The sequence below is a fragment of the Apodemus sylvaticus genome, chromosome 5 (assembly GCF_947179515.1).
Source record: "Apodemus sylvaticus chromosome 5, mApoSyl1.1, whole genome shotgun sequence".
NCBI lineage: Eukaryota > Metazoa > Chordata > Mammalia > Rodentia > Muridae > Apodemus > Apodemus sylvaticus.
Genome location: NC_067476.1, coordinates 45799957 through 45820065, shown reverse-complemented (window position 1 = coordinate 45820065; position 20109 = coordinate 45799957). Strand labels below are relative to the sequence as shown.

Here is a 20109-nt window from a genome sequence, read left to right as displayed (position 1 = left end):
TGGTGAAGGAGGGTGGAGTGGGGTCAGGGGAGTGGGACAAAGTATTCAAACATAGGAGCTTATAGGGACTATTTTCTTTCTTTATTTTTTAATTTTTTTATTCGATATATTTTTTATTTACATTTCAAATGATTTCCCCTTTTCTAGCCCCCCACTCCCAGAAAGTCCCATAAGCCCCCTTCTCTCCCCCTGTCCTCCCACCCACCCCTTCCCACTTCCCCATTCTGGTTTTGCCGAATACTGCTTCACTGAGTCTTTCCAGAACCAGGGGCCACTCCTCCTTTCTTCTTGTACCTCATTTGATGTGTGGATTATGTTTTGGGTATTCCAGGTTTCTAGGTTAATATCCACTTATTAGTCAGTGCATACCATGAGTCACCTTTTGAGTCTGGGTTACCTCACTTAGTATGATTTTCTCTAGCTCCATCCATTTGCCTAAGAATTTCATGAATTCATTGTTTTTAATGGCTGAATAGTACTCCATTGTGTAGATATACCACATTTTTTGCATCCACTCTTCTGTTGAGGGATACCTGGGTTCTTTCCAGCATCTGGAAATTATAAATAGGGCTGCTATGAATATAGTAGAGCATGTATCCTTATTACATGGTGGGGAATCCTCTGGGTATATGCCCAGGAGTGGTCTAGCAGGATCTTCTGGAAATGAGGTGCCCAGTTTTCGGAGGAACCGCCAGACTGATTTCCAGAGTGGTTGTACCAATTTGCAACCCCACCAGCAGTGGAGGAGTGTTCCTCTTTCTCCACACCCTCTCCAACACCTGCTGTCTCCTGAATTTTTAATCTTAGCCATTCTGACTGGTGTAAGATGAAATCACAGGGTTGTTTTGATTTGCATTTCCCTAATGACTAATGAAGTTGAGCATTTTTTAAGATGCTTCTCCGCCATCCGAAGTTCTTCAGGTGAGAATTCTTTGTTTAACTCTGTACCCCATTTTTTGATAGGGTTGTTTGATTTTCTGGAGTCTAACTTCTTGAGTTCTTTATATATATTGGATATTAGCCCTCTATCTGATGTAGGATTGGTGAAGATCTTTTCCCAATTTGTTGGTTGCCGATTTGTCCTCTTGATGGTGTCCTTTGCCTTACAGAAACTTTGTAATTTTATGAGGTCACATTTGTTAATTCTTGCTCTTAGAGCATACGCTATTGGTGTTCTGTTCAGAAACTTTCTCCCTGTACCGATGTCCTCAAGGGTCTTCCCCAGTTTCTTTTCTATTAGCTTCAGAGTGTCTGGCTTTATGTGGAGGTACTTGATCCATTTGGATTTGAGCTTAGTACAAGGAGATAAGGATGGATCAATTCGCATTCTTCTGCATGCTGACCTCCAGTTGAACCAGCACCATTTGTTGAAAAGGCTATCTTTTTTCCATTGGATGTTTTCAGCCTCTTTGTTGAGGATCAAGTGGCCGTAGGTGTGTGGGTTCATTTCTGGATCTTCAATCCTGTTCCATTGATCCTCCTGCCTGTAACTGTACCAATACCATGCAGTTTTTAACACTATTGCTATGTAGTATTGCTTGAGGTCAGGCTGTTCCACCACAGAAATCCTACCTATTGTTTATCATTAGGTCAACAGGAAAAGGACAAAAGGTTTTAAAGGAAATACAGTAAAATTCATGTATATGTAACACTTTTAGTAGAGTTTACATGTTAACTTAAAGTACATCATAGAAAGACAGAGGGAGATAATATCAATAGAGCTGATTAAAAGGTGCATTAAGAACAGAGTTTATATAACTCTAGCTACATTGCAAATGGCCAGACCATGTCTTTCTCCATAGCCAGCTCAGGTGGCTTTCTTGTGTGTGGCCAGATGCCCATTGTTGCTCTTACAGCCCGCAATCTCAACAACCCAAATTGTAAAGGTGTCTCTCTTTTCCAACATCTGGAAAAGAGAAATGTGTTCTCTATGGGCCAAGCAGAATGCTGAGCCTCTCTTTGAACCATTGCTTATACTACAGACATGCTTACAATTATTTCCTATATTAATGCTCTGATGCAAATGAAAGACAGCACAGAAGACATATCCTTACCACCAGTGAATCTTCAAAACCATAACTGCTAATTTAATCATAGTTGAGCTCGTTCTTAGAAGAGTTTTAAAAGAAAATATCTAGATGACCTTGAGACTTGATTATAGATGTGTTCTTAACTTTCTTCCCTTCCCTCCTCCACACTTCCAAGTCAGAGATGTCTAAAAAATAGTTCACCTACTCTGCTGTGAAAATTATAATCTTGCAGGAAAAGCTTATATTATATATTTTTTGGTATGAAAGCAGAAGTGGTTATCAACGTAATATCCTTCCCATTCATCATTAGAAAGCACTGTTTTTTAATAGTTTGTGAGCATTGACTTTTGAAAATATCTCATAAAAGCTAAGATGCTCCTACCACTGTACCCAGAAAAAAATCTCTATATGTAGTTTCATTATTATTTCCAGGACTCTCAAAGTGGTGTTACTGAAATATCTGCACGGCACCTCTCTGACTCTGTCTCTCTCCCTCCCTCATCTCCAATCTTGTTCTCTGTCAGAAGATCCAAGTATGATGTTGTGTGAGAGATTTTTGAGTGCTTGTGGGAAAACCAAGACAGAAGTCTTGTGACCTCAGTTTCTTCAATATAAGAATATTGTTCTTAGATTATGTTTTTGTGTTCCTCCCTGGTGTGGTGGATAGGGTTGACTTTACTTCAGATTATTCATTACAACTGGTGATTACTATGTGTTTATATGCCTCTATAGAAAAACATGTTTCTCTGTGGAGCATGTCCATTACATATGGCTTGCTCCTGTGACTGGCCACTTTACTCATGTACATTCTCTAAACCCTTAGAGTATATAAACTGTCTGGTTCTTTGAATAAAGTTGGCTATTGCATGAGACTTTAGTCTGACTTATTTATCAGCTCCATTCTCCCAGGTCGCATCACCTCTAGAGCAGTAAACACCACTTTATCTTTGCAATATACTACCTTTTTTTAAACCAGGCAAATATGTTTTAAAAGTAGTTCATTGTTATTTATACAGATTGCTTAAGAAACAAATATAAAATTGAAAGAAACACAGAAGGTCATTTATGGCAGAAATCTCTCACAGTGCCCACCTGGGGTCAGCTGGGGAATAGCCACAAGGAGAGATGTACAGATATTATAAAGGAATGCTGTATCAGTGAGAAAATAAGAAAGAACAGGGACATCTCCAGCATTTCCAACCATAGTACACAGACTAGAATTGATCCTCTTAGATTTGGTGATGTCAATTGAAGAAAATGTCTGTAGTGCCGGTGGATGTGAAGCTTCAAATGCAGGTAAACCTACTTTATAATTTATACAAAATTAGGTTCAGGATTAAGCAAAATCATCTTCCTTCTTCTCTTCTTCTTGCCCTCGATCTCTTAACTCCCTTCCTCCATTTTCTTCTTCTCTCCTTTCTTTTATTTCTTTTAAAATAATCAGGCTATTAAGAAGAGAGCCCTGGTATGCCAGTGTAGGGGAATCTGAGGGTGGGGAGGTGGGAGTGGGGGAGTGGGTGACGGTACACCCTCATATAAGCAGGAGGAGGGGGGATGGGATAGGGAGTTTCTGGGAGTGGGGAAATCAGGAAAGGAAATAACATTTGAATTGTAAATAAACAAAATAGCCAATAAAAATGACTAAGCATAAAAATAAAAAAGAGATCCCAGCATTTATGGGAATCATATTTGCCAATTAAAATTTGTTCAGATGGAACCACAAGAGTTGTCTTAACAAAATAAAAAAAGATATTTTCCTTTGGAAACAAAAAATCCTATTCAATTTGAATTCATTTATCTCAATTCCCAATATCATTTGGCTGTGACATGGGTCAGCTGATCTACCAAAATGTACATATGTTAACTATTAGGTCATGTGAAACTCTCTGTCTTATAAGCTGTAAAGAGAAATAGAAAATATCCTAGATATGTGTATATTTTAAAGAAAATCAAATTATACATTTCATAATTAGCTTTTAAAGATGTTTTTCAGGCTGACCATAAAAGGAGAAAGTCCATGGGTTTCAGGTCAGATTAAGAACCACCCTACAGTGAGCTAAATCTATAGTGAAAGTAATACTCTGCTGTCTAGTTGTTAGCACTGATTATGAGCAGGCAGAGTAAAATGAATACCTATGATGTAAGCCATCCACATGGTAAGTATGCAGCATGTTGGCGCTCCTTTCAGAGCAGGTTGACAGGTGTAGCTTCAGGAGAAACCTACAGCTCCTGAAAGCTCTAAATCTAGTACAGGGATTGGCTGGCAGCAGTTCCTCTTGAAGGACAAGCTAACATGGTAGAAAAAAGTCATTTTGTTGATCCTAATATTTCAGAGGACTATAGTCAGGCACATCTCATTAGGGGGCATATTGTTAGAGACTGGCCACATCCTATCACACTGTCTGGGTGAGAGATAGTCACAAGAGGCACTCATAGAGAGTTCTGGAGGTTCAGACATTAACCTGAGGAGAAGTGTAAGCCACAGGGAGGATGGGCTCTGGAGAGTGTGGTAGTTACTGCCCTGCCCTGTTATCTCTGGTAAGGAACAACAGCTCCCTTCTCTGGGTTACTTTAGAGCAGTGGTTCTCAACCTTCCTGATGCTGTGGCCCTTTGATAAAGTTCCTAATGCTGTAGCCCCAAATCTTAAAATTATATCCATTGATACTTCATAATTGTGATTTTTCTACTGTTGCAAATCATAATGAAAATATCCGTGTTTTCTAGTGGTCTTAGGCAACCTGTGAAAGGTCTTTCAACCAAAGGGGCTGCAACCACAGCTGCAAAACCACTGAGGTAACAGCACTTGCTGTGCAATTGTAAGCACCAGAGTTTGGCTCCAGCCTCCACACAGCAGGTTGAGAACTGCTGCTTTAGAGACTAAGTCTTCTCAATTCATGGTGGGTAGGTAGATTACCTTCTTCTATAGCTGCTATATGCCATGTAGGATTGGCTGTTGTGTGTGGCAAAAAGTTCTGATCCCAGGTCCAGTAGGTGATTTGGTTCTGAAGCTTCTTCCTTAATGAGGATGGCTTAGCACTAAGCAGATATTTAAAATACTGAGAGGTGTGGCAGGATGCCTGGCTCCCTGGGCTCTCCCCTCCCCTGCAGAAATGCTATGGAAGAGCTATGCTTGCTTTTCCTACTTTTCAAAGAACTTAAGGGACATATCTTGAGTGGTCATTTGTAGTTCTTAGGTGTACAAACTCTAGAGTTGGTAGAGCCACAGCTGATGACTATCATCATCATCATCATCATCATCATCATCATCAATCATCATTGTCTCTCATTTCTGAAATCTTGCTTCCTTCTTTTTCCCTTCCTTGCTCTAACTTCATCTTTATTCCTATTAATTTCACTTTTAATCTTTGAACCTCCTACTTTATACTGTGATGATTCTCTCATTTTCTTTTTTTCTCTCTTTTTCTATTTTTGAAAAATCATATCTATAATTGTTTTTTTTATACCTGGTATTTCTATATTTTATTTGCTTCCATCTAAGCATTATTGGGAACCAAATCTTAAAAGAATGCTGGCTACAAAGAAAACCCTAAATTAAAACCACAAGTCCATCCCCACAGATGCATGAATCTATAGAAAGATAAGAGTTATGACCAGGAAAGGCAACAACACAACCACTCCACATTTTATTGTCGTTGTTTTGTTTTAGTGACACTCTCCAAGATAGCCTAGCCAGGTGGCCTAAAACACCCTGTATAACTGAGTATGATCCTTAACTTCTGATCTGCCTGTCTCCTCCTCCCTAGTTCTCTGCCTGCGGCCTATGCTACCACAATTTATATAGTCCTGGGAATGAAACAAGGGCTTCATGCCAGCTACACAAGCACTGTAGAAACTCAGCTGTTACCAGCCCTCTTGAAAAGTTATTAACTTCCTAATGGCCTAATCCAAAGACAGTGAATGTTCTACACACCAAACATGCAAATCTTATTTTAAAAATGATCAATGAGACCACAAAGAAGATTAGAAGAGTCAACTGTAATAAAAAAGAAATATACTCAAGTTTTGCTCATGAAATTCAGCCACGTGGATGAGACTGCAACTAGAGAGTTAGAAATTAAACAGGTATTGTAGGAATGAAAACAAACTCTAGGAATTAAACACTACCATCACCACCACCAACAAATCATACCAAACCAAACAAAAAACACCCCACTCAATGGAAAGTATCATTAAAAGATCAAACCCAGTAGAATAAAGAAGAACAGGGATTGAACAAAGTAGAATACCAAATAGGCATAACCATGAAATAACATCTCCAGGTCATATTGGAGTCAAAAAATTTGTACAACAAAGTGAAGAAAGACTCTGCAGAGTTGTGAGGGGGGAGAGCTAAGATCATTCAAAGTTAAGCTACTCAGAGCAGAAGACTTTGCTGAACAAATTCTAAGAACTTGGAGAGCAGGGACTAACACATATCAATCCATGAGACAAAATAGCTGCTAAACAAGATTTCAGCATCCATCAAAGCTGTCTTTTAAAATAGAATGAGGAAAAGGACTTCCCATGCCATGCATAAACTATAGCAATGTATGTCCACTAAGCCAGACACAAAGCAGCTGCTTAAAACATTACTGCACACAGAAGAGGAATGAAGGCGTATATAATCAATGCAGAAATGAGGATTGAGAAGAAAGTTTAACCTTGTTTTAACAGCAAATAATGAGTCAGAGAGTAATTAACATATACCATCCAGCAACTACCCTAAATATAAGGTGTCTTAATGCTCTAATTAGTACATGTATACTGGCTAAAAAGAATAAGAAACAAGATTCACCTATTTGCTATCCACATAAAACTCAAGTCACTAGTAAAGATATAAACAAATGAGAGTAAAAAGGTGCAAAAAATAAACTAAATTAAGTGACATCTGAAGGCAAGTATGCGCAGATTTACTCATACCTGACAAAGCAGATGGAAGTCAACTTTATTTGGAAGAAATAAAGTTGTTACATATTAATAAAAGGAAGACTACATCAAGAAGATAAAATGTTTATGATCACTTGGTGACATATTTCTGAAATCTCCACTTGAGGTGGAGGCATTAAGATCATGAGTTCAAGGTCATTCTCAGCTACACAAGTGAGAGGCCAACCTGGGAAACATGAGACCTTGTCCCTAGAAAAAACAAAAAGTAGCAATAATGATAGCTGATGTTCTACAGTTCTCATGGAGTGGTCAAGTAATTAAGTTGAGTAAATCACAAAACTTGGTACCTTAACTCCCTGCATTCAAATACAAATCTTCATCTCAATCACCTTCCCAGTGAATAGATGCTGCTCTGCTACAATTTTTGAATACATAAGCTCCTTTCATATTTTTCTAAAAATGAATCAAAGATCTTAAAGTAAGACTGGAAAGCCTGAAACCACTGGAAAAGAGCAGAGTGAAATGCTTCAGGATATGGACATAGCAAACTATTTTCTGGAAAAAAGAAAACTCCAACAACTCAAGAAATTACAGACAAGATTGATAAACGGGATTGCATCAAATTAAAGAGTTTTGGCACTGCAGAAAAAAATGCATTTTCCTTGGTGAAAAGAATGGGAAGTTGATGAGGAAAATGAGAGATTGATACAGAGCATACCAAGAATTCAAAAATGTTAAACACCAGAAGAACGAACAACCGAGTTAGTAAATGGGTAATGAACTGAACAGATATTTCTCAACATAAGAAGTACAACTAGCCAATACATGCACAACAAAGAAATTCAGTATCATTAGCCATCAGGGAAACCTGAGTCAAAATTACACTGAGATTTCATCTCATCTCAGCTAAAAGGATTTGTTAAGAATAAATCACAAGACACCTTCATAGGAAAACACAAATTGTAAGTGCTGGCAAAAATAGCAGGAAAATTGGACCTTATACTATGTGGGCAAGGATATATGCTAGCCCAGCTACTCTGGAAATCAGGAAAGGGGCTGCTTAAAAAAGCTAGAGTTGCTGGAGAGATGGCTCAGCAGTTAAGAACACTGACTGCTCTTCCAAAGGTCCTGAGTTCAAACCCCAGCAACCTCATGGCAGCTCATAACCATCCATAAGAGATCTGACTCCCTCTTCTGGAGTGTCTGAAGACAACTACAGTGTACCGACATCTAATAAATAAAGAAATCTTAAAAAAAAAAAAAAAAAAAAAAGCTAGAGTTACCATAGAATCCAACTATACCACACCTGGGTATATACTCAATGGAATTTAAGTCCACATACCATAGAAATACTTGCATATCCTTATTTACAACAGCACTATGCACACTTCTGAAGCTATGTGATCAGCCTAGGTGTCCTTCAACAACAGATAAAGAAAATGTATCGCTACACAACAGAATACAACAATTAGTCACAAATAACACAATATATCCTCATGATATAGCTACAAATCACATAACAGATCATCATGACAACTGAAGAGAGCTGGACTCAAAAATAGATTTCTAGGTTCTACATATGAAAATGTATGTATATATATGCAAATATATACATATATGAAAAACATATATGAAAGCAGATTTGGATGTGTTTTATTTTGGAAGAAGAAAGAGACTAGAGAGATGAGGAGGCAGAGAAAGTAAATGAATTGGTGTGAATATGAATGGTCAAGGTCGGCTATGTGCTTATGTGAAAATTGCCACAGTGAAGCCTACGTTTTGTACAATTAACAGAAGCTAATGAAATAGGTTTCAAAATAGAGTGATCGTCGGATAGGCACCCAACAAACCACAGAGCCTCTCCTCTCCTTTTTGGAAAGTTTGCCATATACTTAAATAAATAGCTACCTAGCTTTGTAGTGAGGTGAGGTTTTAACAACTCACATTGCAAGTACCAAGACAAAGGGTGTGTTGTCATTGTCATCGGTACTATAGGAATACTGTAGTTTCACTCATGGTGAACTTGTCCTCCAAAGAACTATTTCTGGGAAATTCTCGTGGTAATTTTAAACAACCAAGGGACCTAAATAGCGAGTATTCAACAGCTTGGCTGAGTGCATAAGCTAGAGGCATGCAGAAAACATTTTCTTGCAAAATGTAAATCAGTGCATTCTTTGAATTCCTTCTTCCTTTAACACAAGGCACCGAAAATCAACTGCAATCAAGCATCACTGCTAGTTAGTGATACAGATCTTTCTTAGCGCCCGTCTACCTGTGATTTGGGCTATGCTTTAGAAAAGAGTTTGTTTCAGCTCCCTTTGAAACAATGAATAATTCACTCTTAATGAGAGCTTTCACATGGATGGGAACACTGTACAGATGGCTCAGAAGCATCCCGGTCCACTTCTGGGCACCAGCCACTCAGAAAACCTACAGCTCACTGGGTCCAGGCACAGTAGCTAAGAAGGGATGGGGACCATCTGTGATCATTCTCCACGTGGAACACTGCCCAGAGTCTCAAGTCTTTAACAAAACCTCCAAACCACAAACCTCCCCAAGCTCAGTGTGGTATGAAAATGCCTTCCCGTGCTTCCAAGATAGTTATAAAACTTGCAGGACCTCTGAGATGGAAACCCAATCCTCGATTCTCACTACCAAGGTTGAAAACATCACAAAGTTCATTCTAGAAGGCATCTTCAGCTCCCACCAAACACTGACACCTCCTTTAAAAGAAACCATGATGTGAAAATGCAATCTATTTAATCTATTTCATCTATTTTTGACTCCTTTGTTTTACCTGGTGTGGAGAGGAAAACCTCTTCTCATAGGTCAGTCTACTTCCTTCTAGGGAAAACCGGAAGCCTTTCTTTCGTATGCTGTCTTCAGAGGCAGATTTCCGCACTGCATCTTCCTTCTCTTCCTCTCCAGCCTGCTCTTTCTGTTTCTTTTTCTTTCTTCTGTTTTTCAGCTCCTTTTCACTCTTGGAACTTAACTTGGACGCTACTGAAGAACTCTCCGAGAAAACGCCTGTCCCACCTGCCCCGCTGAAGTCTCTGGATTCTGCAGACGCTGCTGCAGCTGCTGCCTAGAATGCACAAAGTAAGCAGGTTGTATACTGCTTTCAGCACCACACATTTACTGCTTCGTCTATCTAGAATACAATGAATGTGACCCTGAAATACAATTTCATATTCTATCCCATACTTTGGAAAATAGGACGTTCTCATTAACCTAAGAAGAAAAATCAACGTGGAAGCAGACACGTATGAGTGATAAGAATGTGACTCTGACCTGATGTAGCTCTATAATTGTCTACTCACATAAACATAACAAACATAACATTCCTATGTGATTAAAACAAGATTTAAAGAGGGATTTAAGAATTAAAGTTTTCTAGTTCACCTCAAAGGCATTTGATCTTCGTCACATTCGACAATGACTACCAGAGCGTGTTATCAAATTAAACTTAGTCAAGTATTTATCGATTAAATCTCTTAATCTTTTATCTTAATTATTTAATTAGAAACTGTGCAAAGATATCACAGATTATATATCAGGATATCCTGGAATGTCAGTATGAATCTGTAAATGGTAAGCATATGGCTTTAAAAAGAAATACAGTGTTCAATATTGTCGTTACTACCCCAGTCTACTTTATTTTGGCCTTTATTATAGATTGAATGGTGGCGACCTGCATTCAACAGACAATAAGAGGCAAAGATCGGGTCACTGAATTAGTGAATGTCATCAAGTCAAACACAGATATTTAGAAAAATAATTGTCATTAAGTCAAACATAGATAGTTAGAAAAATATTTTGAATGTATGTTAAGAGTTTTCAGTATAAAAAGCTGGGAATGTTGGTGTTGTCATGATTTCATGTTAGGTAGGGTCTTGTGTTTCCTGAATCTGTGAAATTGTTGCAGTATGACTTGTGTTTTCTGACATTCTTCACCTTGAGTGATGTTGTATCGAAGAAGCCACTCTACCTGAATTCCAGTTTGCCGGAATAATAAGAAACTGATTCCGTTGACGGCATACTGCTCTGCCTGCTTTGTAAGCTTCAATGAATGAGGCTACTGATAGTCAAATTTCTCAAGATGTCACAAAGAGGAAAGTGTCATGAAAGCAATTGTACCTGATGGTGTTTTGATGCCCTTGGTGTATATCATGATTGCCAAATCAGTGAACACCTTGCTTACAACCAAACAGATCCCTGACACCACACACACCTTTGTCTCTCCAATGTCAACAGCAACCTTCAGGCCAGAGAATGGAAATAAACACAGCAGTCTCTCTGCCAGCCGACTTTACCTGAGCTTCCTCCTGCTGCTTCTTAAGTTGCTCCAGCATCTGCTGAAACTCCGCCTCCTTCTGCTCAGCCTCCTCCAAAGTGGCCTGGTTCTGTTCCTCATAGGCCATAGCCACCACAGCCAGGATCAAGTTTATTAGGTAGAATGAGCCCAAGAAAATCACGAGCACAAAAAATATCATATATGTTTTCCCAGCAGCACGCAAGGTCTGTAAAAAAAAAAAGTGGAAGAAATATGTTTATAAATTTTACATTGGCTGTTACAAGCACCTTCTCTAAAGTAATAAAATATTCCTCGGCAGTTCCCTTGGTCACAGAATTGCGCACTTCCTCAAAGAACCATTATGTCAGTTCTTACCAGTTGATAAAGGTTTTCCCAGAAGTCTTGAGTCATAAGACGAAATAAGGACAAGAAGGCCCAGCTGAAGGTGTCAAAACTTGTGTAGCCATAGTTGGGGTTTCTCCCAGCCTTCACGCAGATGTATCCTTCTGGACACTGGCTGTAATTACATTAAAGAGGAGAAAGGAATTCACTATCTGTGAATCCATTGTTTTTGGGTTTTTTTTCCCATTTTACTTGATGTGAATTATTTTGTACAGGCTCTAAGGAAATCCTAGGACTTCTGACTTATTTAGCATGTATTTAGCACTAGGTGGCTTTTCCTGTACAGTAACAGAATTTTCCAAGTCTTGTAGGTTCCTCTAATTCCTAATTGTAACATTATGTTTACCACACATCCATATAAGATAATAATATCTTGAATCATTTCTTTTGGGACAATGAGCATGATCAGATGAATAAATGCATAGAAATATAATTGATCTTCATTGAAGATGTCTTGGGATATGAGTGGTGTGTGTGTTTGTATGTGTGAGTGTGCATGTGTGTGTGTAAACTAGGGCAGAGAGAAGATATGATAGAGTAACCATGCCGAAAGTAGAGAATGACAACGAGCAGTGTGGGTCCCATGGAATCACTTTATTTGCTGATTAAGCAGAGTAACACTACTTTCAGGATTGTGACTGACATTACTGGGTTTGGTCAACTGGGGCTAATTTCCTGACCTTGCTAGCCCGCAGGAACCTCGCAGGACAGAATGGACTAATAAAAGGACCGGTCTCAAAACAAAAACAGAACAAAACAACAACAAGAAAAAACTACTAACATGCAAACACTCTAGAAAGCATTTAGTGTAGAAAGCATTTAGTACTGTGCAGGTATTTGGGGGACTAAAATGCTTGCCTTACCTATCACATGAGTAATGTTTCTAAATTACAAACATTAATTACCACAATGTTAAGCATAACTAAAGATTCTCTATTATACCCATATATTCACATATATATATATATATATATATAAAACCAATGGAATTATTACAGTGACAGTTTGTACATGGAAAAAATACAGGGCAAGCCAAATAACAAAATATGCTAGAGTCAGAATTTGAATGAATGAAAGAACTCCAGTCTATTTTATGTACTTTTCTTTACTGAAATAAAGATTGTCAGCCTGTGTCTCAAGGTGACGTGATCGTCATGGATTTTATTTTTTTAAGTCATGGAGATTGGATTAGCTTAAATAAATAATCACAGATTCTTGTCTGTGATTATGAATTCTAATGCATCAGCTCTGAGTGTCTATTTTCCATGTTGCTAATTTGGAAAATTAGATGTGACCTAGTGTGGAACAATAGCTGCTGCTTCTCGGTGTGTGAAGGAGGTGAGAATCTGCACTTATCCTGGCTATTCTGTGAGTCAGCACGAAGGAGAATTTATGGAGGACTTTGAATGAGGACAGAGCAGGGGCCAGGTATGTGGGATGTGCCACTGAGTGACAAACGGAAATACAACTTACCCAGCATCCGAGCTGTTGCCACAAAGCAGAGCATCATTTTGTCCTTCCAAAAAATAAAAGTGACCTATGTAAAGAGCAGAGGATACTCACTAAGAGGCTTTAAATTCAATCATTTGGTTCAGGTAAGGATGCTTATAAATGTGTTCAGTTGTTATACAAGTAGATAAAATGATTGAAAGTCATGGCTGAATGGGCATCCCCCCCCCCTTAGGAAATATCAAAGAACTACAAATCATTTTGCGTAAATAATATTTAGAAAAATTAGAAAGAAACTTTTCCAGAAGTAATATTAATAATAATAATGATGACGATGATAATGCGAATAACAATAATAATAAATAGCATTTTCAGATCAGCGTTAATTACAAACACAAACTCAAGATGCTTAGGGAAGGCTTCAAGAAACCACGGCATTGAGTCAACTTGCTTGGCACAGAAGGAGCGGAGAGAGCCTCTCAGTGGCTCATGTGTACTTTTTGCCCAGACGTAGAGGGTTTTTTTTTTTCTGCCAATTTTATTTAATTTCATGTGAGAAGTGGGCTTTAGTGCTTGTTCCCTCCTTATAATATTTGCTTGTTTGTTTGTTTGTTTGCATGCTTGCTTGCTTGAGTTCTGTCTTTGAAATGAACAAAATAAATTTTTAGCTTGGAAAACTGTAAGCTGACTAAATATATGCTACTTGTTATTCTAAGGTCTGAAATATATAATTTTTGGAGATTGAAAAAATGTTCTCAGGAATTAAACACACATAAACACATACACATAAACACACACACACACACACACACACACACACACACTCATATATTCACACGCATACCCCTTACAATTTACTCTGTTAATACTTAAGAATACCTAAGCCCTGAATTCCAGGATTGTGTGAATAGACTATGTAGGAAAATCTAGGTCATAATTTTACAAACTATTTTTAGACCTTTACACAAAACTGTAAAAGTCAAGATTGCTATGAATTTAAGGCAAGTCCACTAACACATTACCTTAACCACATAAGGCTGTTGCACAGGGCAAATACTTAGATGTTCATTTTTACCTCTTATTAAGAAGCATTTTAGAAACACAAAAACAGAAAAAAATGTGCAAACGATACTGACAATTTGGTTGCCTGAAAAATTAGAGGTGTTGAGGCCCGCAAAACAAGCCCGAAGATGAAAAATAAGCTGGAAAGAAAACCTGCCAAGATAAAAGACAATCGCTAATAAAGAGTCCATATGGCTTCCATCAAAATGCTACCACCTGGTAAAGCAGGGAGTGAAAACATCAGCAGATAATTCATGTGGTAGGAAACGTATAATGTACCTCTGGTGCTTGAAAACATATTTTAAACTTCTCCAAATTACCAATTAAGAAATAAAGAAAAGAACAGTAATTTTTGCTTTCCTCTACCAAAAGATTTTGAATATGATAAATATCTATACTCTTCACATTTCAGTGAGTTGAGAGTGGCTGTGGGGGAATCTCTGAAGGGGTGTGTCCTCTTGGGAGAGCAATTGGACGCTATGTCTCTGCAGTCTTAGCCACAATCAACCCCTCCCACTGAAGCCCTATAAATAGAAACCCATCTGTAGCCGCACAGAAGCAGAGAAAAGATTTATGGGCAAAAAGCTCTTCATCGTCAATTATATTATTAGTAAGTAGAAAACCTCAAAATTATTGGGGCTGTTAGATTTTTCTCATTTTTTCTAATGAATCTTTTCAAGTAAATGCTTCATAAGAATGGAAATATTGTAAATTTAGTATCAAGTGAGCTATGATAAAAATCTCATATTCTTCTATAAAAACAAAAACCATGCAGAACATGAAGGATATCTCAGAGTAAACAACCCCATAGAGTACAGGTGATCAAGAGACAGCGGTATTTGACTAATCTAGCAATGCATGGAAAGGTAGTATAGATCATCAAGTGACAGAAGGGCTAGCTTCAATAAACAGAAATATAATGTGACATTAACATGTTCTCATATCCAGCTCTCAAATAAAATCAAATGATAATGACAACTCTAATACCAAGTCTCATGTGATGGAGTAAACACTACCTTTTCAATAAGCACATGGATAAACTATATTTGCTTACCTTTCTGATCAGTATACAAGTTTGTATTCACCTTGGAAAATGTTTTCTCTATCTAGATAGATCATATGGACTGAGTCAACCAAAAAAATGGTCAAATCATTTCATCATATGTATCCCAGGCTAGCCGTGGATACATTTGTACCCAAGGATTACCTTGAACTTCTGATCTTTTCAAATTCATTATGTTTATGGTGTTCTGCTTGCATGTATTCTTGCAGGCTGGAAAAGGACACCAGATCTCATTGTAGATGGTTATGAGCCACCATGTGGTTGCTGAGAATTGAACTCAGGACCTCTGGGAGAGCAGACACTGCTCTTAATTTCTGAGTCATCTCTCCAGCTCTACATCTGTCTTTTAAATGCTGGCATTATTGGTGTAATGCCATTACACCTGTAACATTACTGTGTGTCCATTTTTGCTGTGTAGGGATTGAACTCCATACTTCAGCTATTTTTCCAGCCTTTCTCACAATCTTCCAAACAATTTACTGCAGCATAACACACTGAATGAGTCTAATCACTGTCTTATTAAGATGCTTGAAAACTCCTAGCCAAGACCTCCACAATAAATAATTTTGATATACAGGATGATGTGGTACCACTTTCAACTCTGGTTTAGAAATAGATCACACACTTTGAAATGGCTATTTTCATCATGTCACTTGTTAGATAAGGAAAAAGGAAGGAAAAATTTGGTATTCTTAGTGCATGTATGAAGTTATAGTAAATTAGCCTAAGACATTTTGTTCTACCACATACCATTTTTGAATATTTTAAGAACCAAGCAACGTAATGACTACAAGAGTATATCTTACTTTTATCTTCAATATATTCATCCCAGTTAAACATGTTCATTGTCCTATTGAAGGCAGTACCATTCCAATCCAATGAGTTATTAAAGAAGGTAGTGATATTTATTTCAAAGGTAGAATTGTCTGGGGGCCACTGCAAGCATTTATTCCTCAGGTTGCCCATGAAGAGCTGCAGCCCAATTAGTGCAAATACGCTGAGACAGAACACAGTGAGGATCATGACGTCAGACAGCTTCTTCACTGACTGGATCAGGGCCCCCACAATGGTCTTCAGGCCTATAAATAAAACCAGAGAGAAGTCATCACTTCCAATTCAACAGAGGATTTACCAACAAAAATATCATGAGCTTGTCCTGAAAAATATAAATGTCATGCAGAATGCCCACAGTATTAGTTTAATGTTTGGGGATGAATAAAAATCTCACAAAAAGCCTGCTAGCTGGTGGAAATGAATGGGAACAGAACTTACATTAGAAAACCAAATGGAAATGAACTGAATGTGTTTTCACACGCACACCTTAAAGCAAAAGATATGATTGTGTCACTCATGCTTGTAGATCAACCTGATGTAAAGTTTGCTTTTATTTGCAGATGTCTTACTCTCTGAACCCATATTGGTTTGGTTTGATTTTTGAAAAATCTGTATGAGCAGAAGAATATCGAGAAATCTTGCAACCAGTCAATTCCAAAGTCTGCACTTTGACAACTTGAGAACGGGCCAAAATAAGGAAGACATCTGCAAGCTGAGTCCCATGCAGCGCGCATGCCCCGCCTTGCTTCTCCACTTATCTCCTCTTAAAGAGATAGCCAGTTTTCGAACTAATTGGTCAAATTTGCATTGGCCCGAGTATCTCACATCTCAGCTTCTATGCGGAAAGCTTGATGCTGTAAGATGCAAACCAGGTAGCCTGTTACTATAAGTGCCTCATGCAAAACTTGTTAAACTCAAAGGCTGATTTAGAACCGATTGAGAGACAGCAACCAGTCAAAAGCAAAGAATCAAACCTATCCAACCTGGAATGGGTCAGTTCCTGCTTTTGATCATTATCTTGCAGTGTGCAACAAGCAATCAGGCTTTTGCCAAAACAGCTGTGAGCAGTGCGCCAGTGCAGCTAAAGTCAGCCTCGGTGTTTAACCTAGCTCTCACCTGGAATGACTGATATTGTTTTCAATGCTCGGAGAACTCTGAACGTTCTCAACGCCGAGACATTGCCCAGGTCCACAAACTCTGTCACATATCTGTAATAAGGAGTCCACACACAAACACAATGACAGAACACAAGAAACAGTTGGAGATATAAGGGCCTACCACCTTACACCGGCTTCTTCTTACCTGGAATTACAGAAATAGTTTTCAAAGCTCTCAAGACTCTGAAAGTTCGAAGAGCTGAAACATTGCCTAGGTTTACAAATTCTGTTACATACCTGTAGGATTAAATCAGAGTTATTCAGAATTTGGGGAAATCTACATCTATGTTGGTCTTGAATCAAGACCATTTCAACTTCAGTGAGTGTTGTCTCCAGATTTCGCAGTTAAGAGGAGAATGGCATTGTCATCGACTGAGCTGTTATTACTACCTTACAGCTAATAGAAACCAAAGCCATATAATTTATTGGGATTGTTCCTAATTTCTCAAAACTGAATAATTTGATTGGAAAGGTATTTTAAATCCATGTGATAACTAATTGAAATGCTTTATGAGTCCAAGGAAGCCAACTCTGAGAACTACAGTTTAGACTCCATAGTGTTACTTCTGCCAGGGTAGAAAGTTTCATAAAATTACTTACGCAAAGGTAATGACTGTGAAATCCAGCCAGTTCCAGGGATCCCGTAGAAATGTGAAATCTTCTAGACAAAAGCCTCTTGCAAGTATTTTAATAAGTGATTCAAAAGTATAAATTCCTGTAAAAGTATACCTGAGAAAAATAGCCAAGTTAACAATAAAGGTTTTGTAGGTGGTTTGCATATGTAGATTTAATTTTGAAAAGAATACTTTGGTAATAGACTTGACCCTAGGGTCTCACACACATTGAACAAGTTCTCTACCATTAATGTATGCACACATGCCTAAAGATGATTTAGATTGCATACATGAATAGAAACTCCAGGTTGATTTCTGGTAAAGAACTTAGGCAGAGCTTAAGGCAAAAGAGCCATTAAATTCCAAATGGCTCTAAATAAAGTTATACTTTACTTTCCGCATTACTCAACATAGTGTGTGAAAACACCATCCTGTCTGATGATAGCATCTGAATTATATGAGCTGACTCTCAGTGTGATGGATGCAAATAAATGTTAATCCCTAAATGAGAAATGTATCAGATATCAGTAATCATTAGGACTCTCCAGTGTAAGATTCAAAAGGAAGATGAAGCTCCTCATATATCAGGGCACCTATTTGAGCTACTGAAAACATTGTCCTAGAGAAGTGGTTCTCAGTTTGTTGGTTGTGACCTCTTTGGGAGGGGGGTCAAGTGACTCTTTCACAGGGGTCCTGCATATCAGATATTTATATTATAATTCATAACAGTAGCAAAATTACAGTTATGAAGAAGCAACAAAATAATTTTATGGTTGGGGTAACCAAAACCAGAATAACTGTTTTAGAGGATTTCAGTATTGAGAAAGTTGAGACGCACTGTCCTAGAGGAAGACAGTGGTGGGCATGGATTTGAACCATCTGTTTTAGCATGGCTTGAAAAACGTACTAAGGAAGCAGAAAGTGTCTTGAAATGTTAAATAAATAATTTTCAACATGAATTTTCTACTTACTCCACATTCTTTGTCCAGTCTGGAGGGTTACTCATGGTCATAAATACACAGTTGGTAAGAATTGTGCACATGATAAGCACATTGAATAAAGTAGAAAGGTATTGTCAAGGAAAATGATGTTCATAGGAAGAGACAACTTTTCATGCATATTCCTGGTTTCACCCTCCCCCAACTCTAAGACTCACATGCTTATTTTATGGTACATATTATTTTATCTTCACCTTTATTTTGCTTCTGTCCCTTCATCTCCACATGTTTAAAACCACATCAACTATCTTTAGACAAGTAAGAAACTTAACAATTAAGAGGAAAGTGTAAAGAAATGAGTTGATGTGAATAATGTATAAATGTAAATTGTCTCCATGATAGACTCAACCAAATAGAATTGCAAATTCAGTTCACAAATAAACTAGGGTGGAAAGTTCAATAAAACAATTTAAGGAAATGATGAAATGCATTATGACTCACCCTGAAAGAATGTTGTGCACAGAGTCCCTTTCTAAATGGAAGGTACAACCTATGAGAGTTGTCCAAAAGATCCAGAAATGTAGGAAAAGACGGCAGCCTGGAATGTTGACATCTCTTGGGTTTGTCACTAGCTCAAATAGCTTACAAAGTTCTGATCAAATTGACTTTAACAGTAAGAAAAAAATCATATTATAGAATATCTGTGAAAAGCAAACCTGCAAAACTGTGTTAAGTATCCTATAACTCAGTATATTGGATGCAGATACTCAGCAAACATTTATTTCCAAAAAAGCAAAGAAAATATTGATTATAATAATTATTTGATTTAGTTTTCTGATTGCTTTGTATGTATAGCCAGTACTTGTCTTGAATTCCTCAGGAGTACATAAAACAAACCGAAAAAAAAGTTTATTTTAAGAAAAGGATCAATAGTAAAATAATTGAAATGATTGATGTTCACATTTAACCTAAATTACACTTATAAATTATATAAGAACAGCATTTCGTCTGTACTTACACACGGCCATAATCATCTCAGAGATGGAACAAAGATATTCATATTCCTTCTTGCTGCTTTTTTTTCTTTTCATAAACCATTTCATTTCTTTTATGAAACAAAGAGGCCCTGTTACAGGCCAGGTTGTGGATAGTGTTACACTAATCAAGAAAGACAGCTTTTGCCTGTAAAGGCATTAGTCAATGTAATAGTCGATATTTTTGGTTTTTGTAATAGTGCTCTTAGTCCCATTCTTAATTCCCAGCTTATTCAAATGTGACTACTGAGAGTAGATCTACATGAGTGACAGGGGTCAGCCACGAGTGGGCAGCCCAAACTGGAAAACATGACTATAAAGAGGAATCACCTACTTTCTCTTTA

The 20109-nt window shown here is 37.7% G+C and overlaps 1 protein-coding gene across 1 annotated transcript in view; it reads right to left on the bottom strand.

Annotated features, from left to right (window-relative positions):
* The window catches only part of LOC127685411 (sodium channel protein type 2 subunit alpha-like), an 80760-nt gene that overhangs the window by 52605 nt on the left and 8046 nt on the right, over positions 1 to 20109 (bottom strand). The window contains 8 exon segments of the mRNA XM_052182598.1: positions 9716 to 10003; positions 11232 to 11438; positions 11588 to 11729; positions 13088 to 13151; positions 15995 to 16267; positions 17139 to 17230; positions 17780 to 17908; positions 18765 to 18854. Coding sequence (XP_052038558.1) covers positions 9716 to 10003; positions 11232 to 11438; positions 11588 to 11729; positions 13088 to 13151; positions 15995 to 16267; positions 17139 to 17230; positions 17780 to 17908; positions 18765 to 18854 — 1285 coding nt within the window.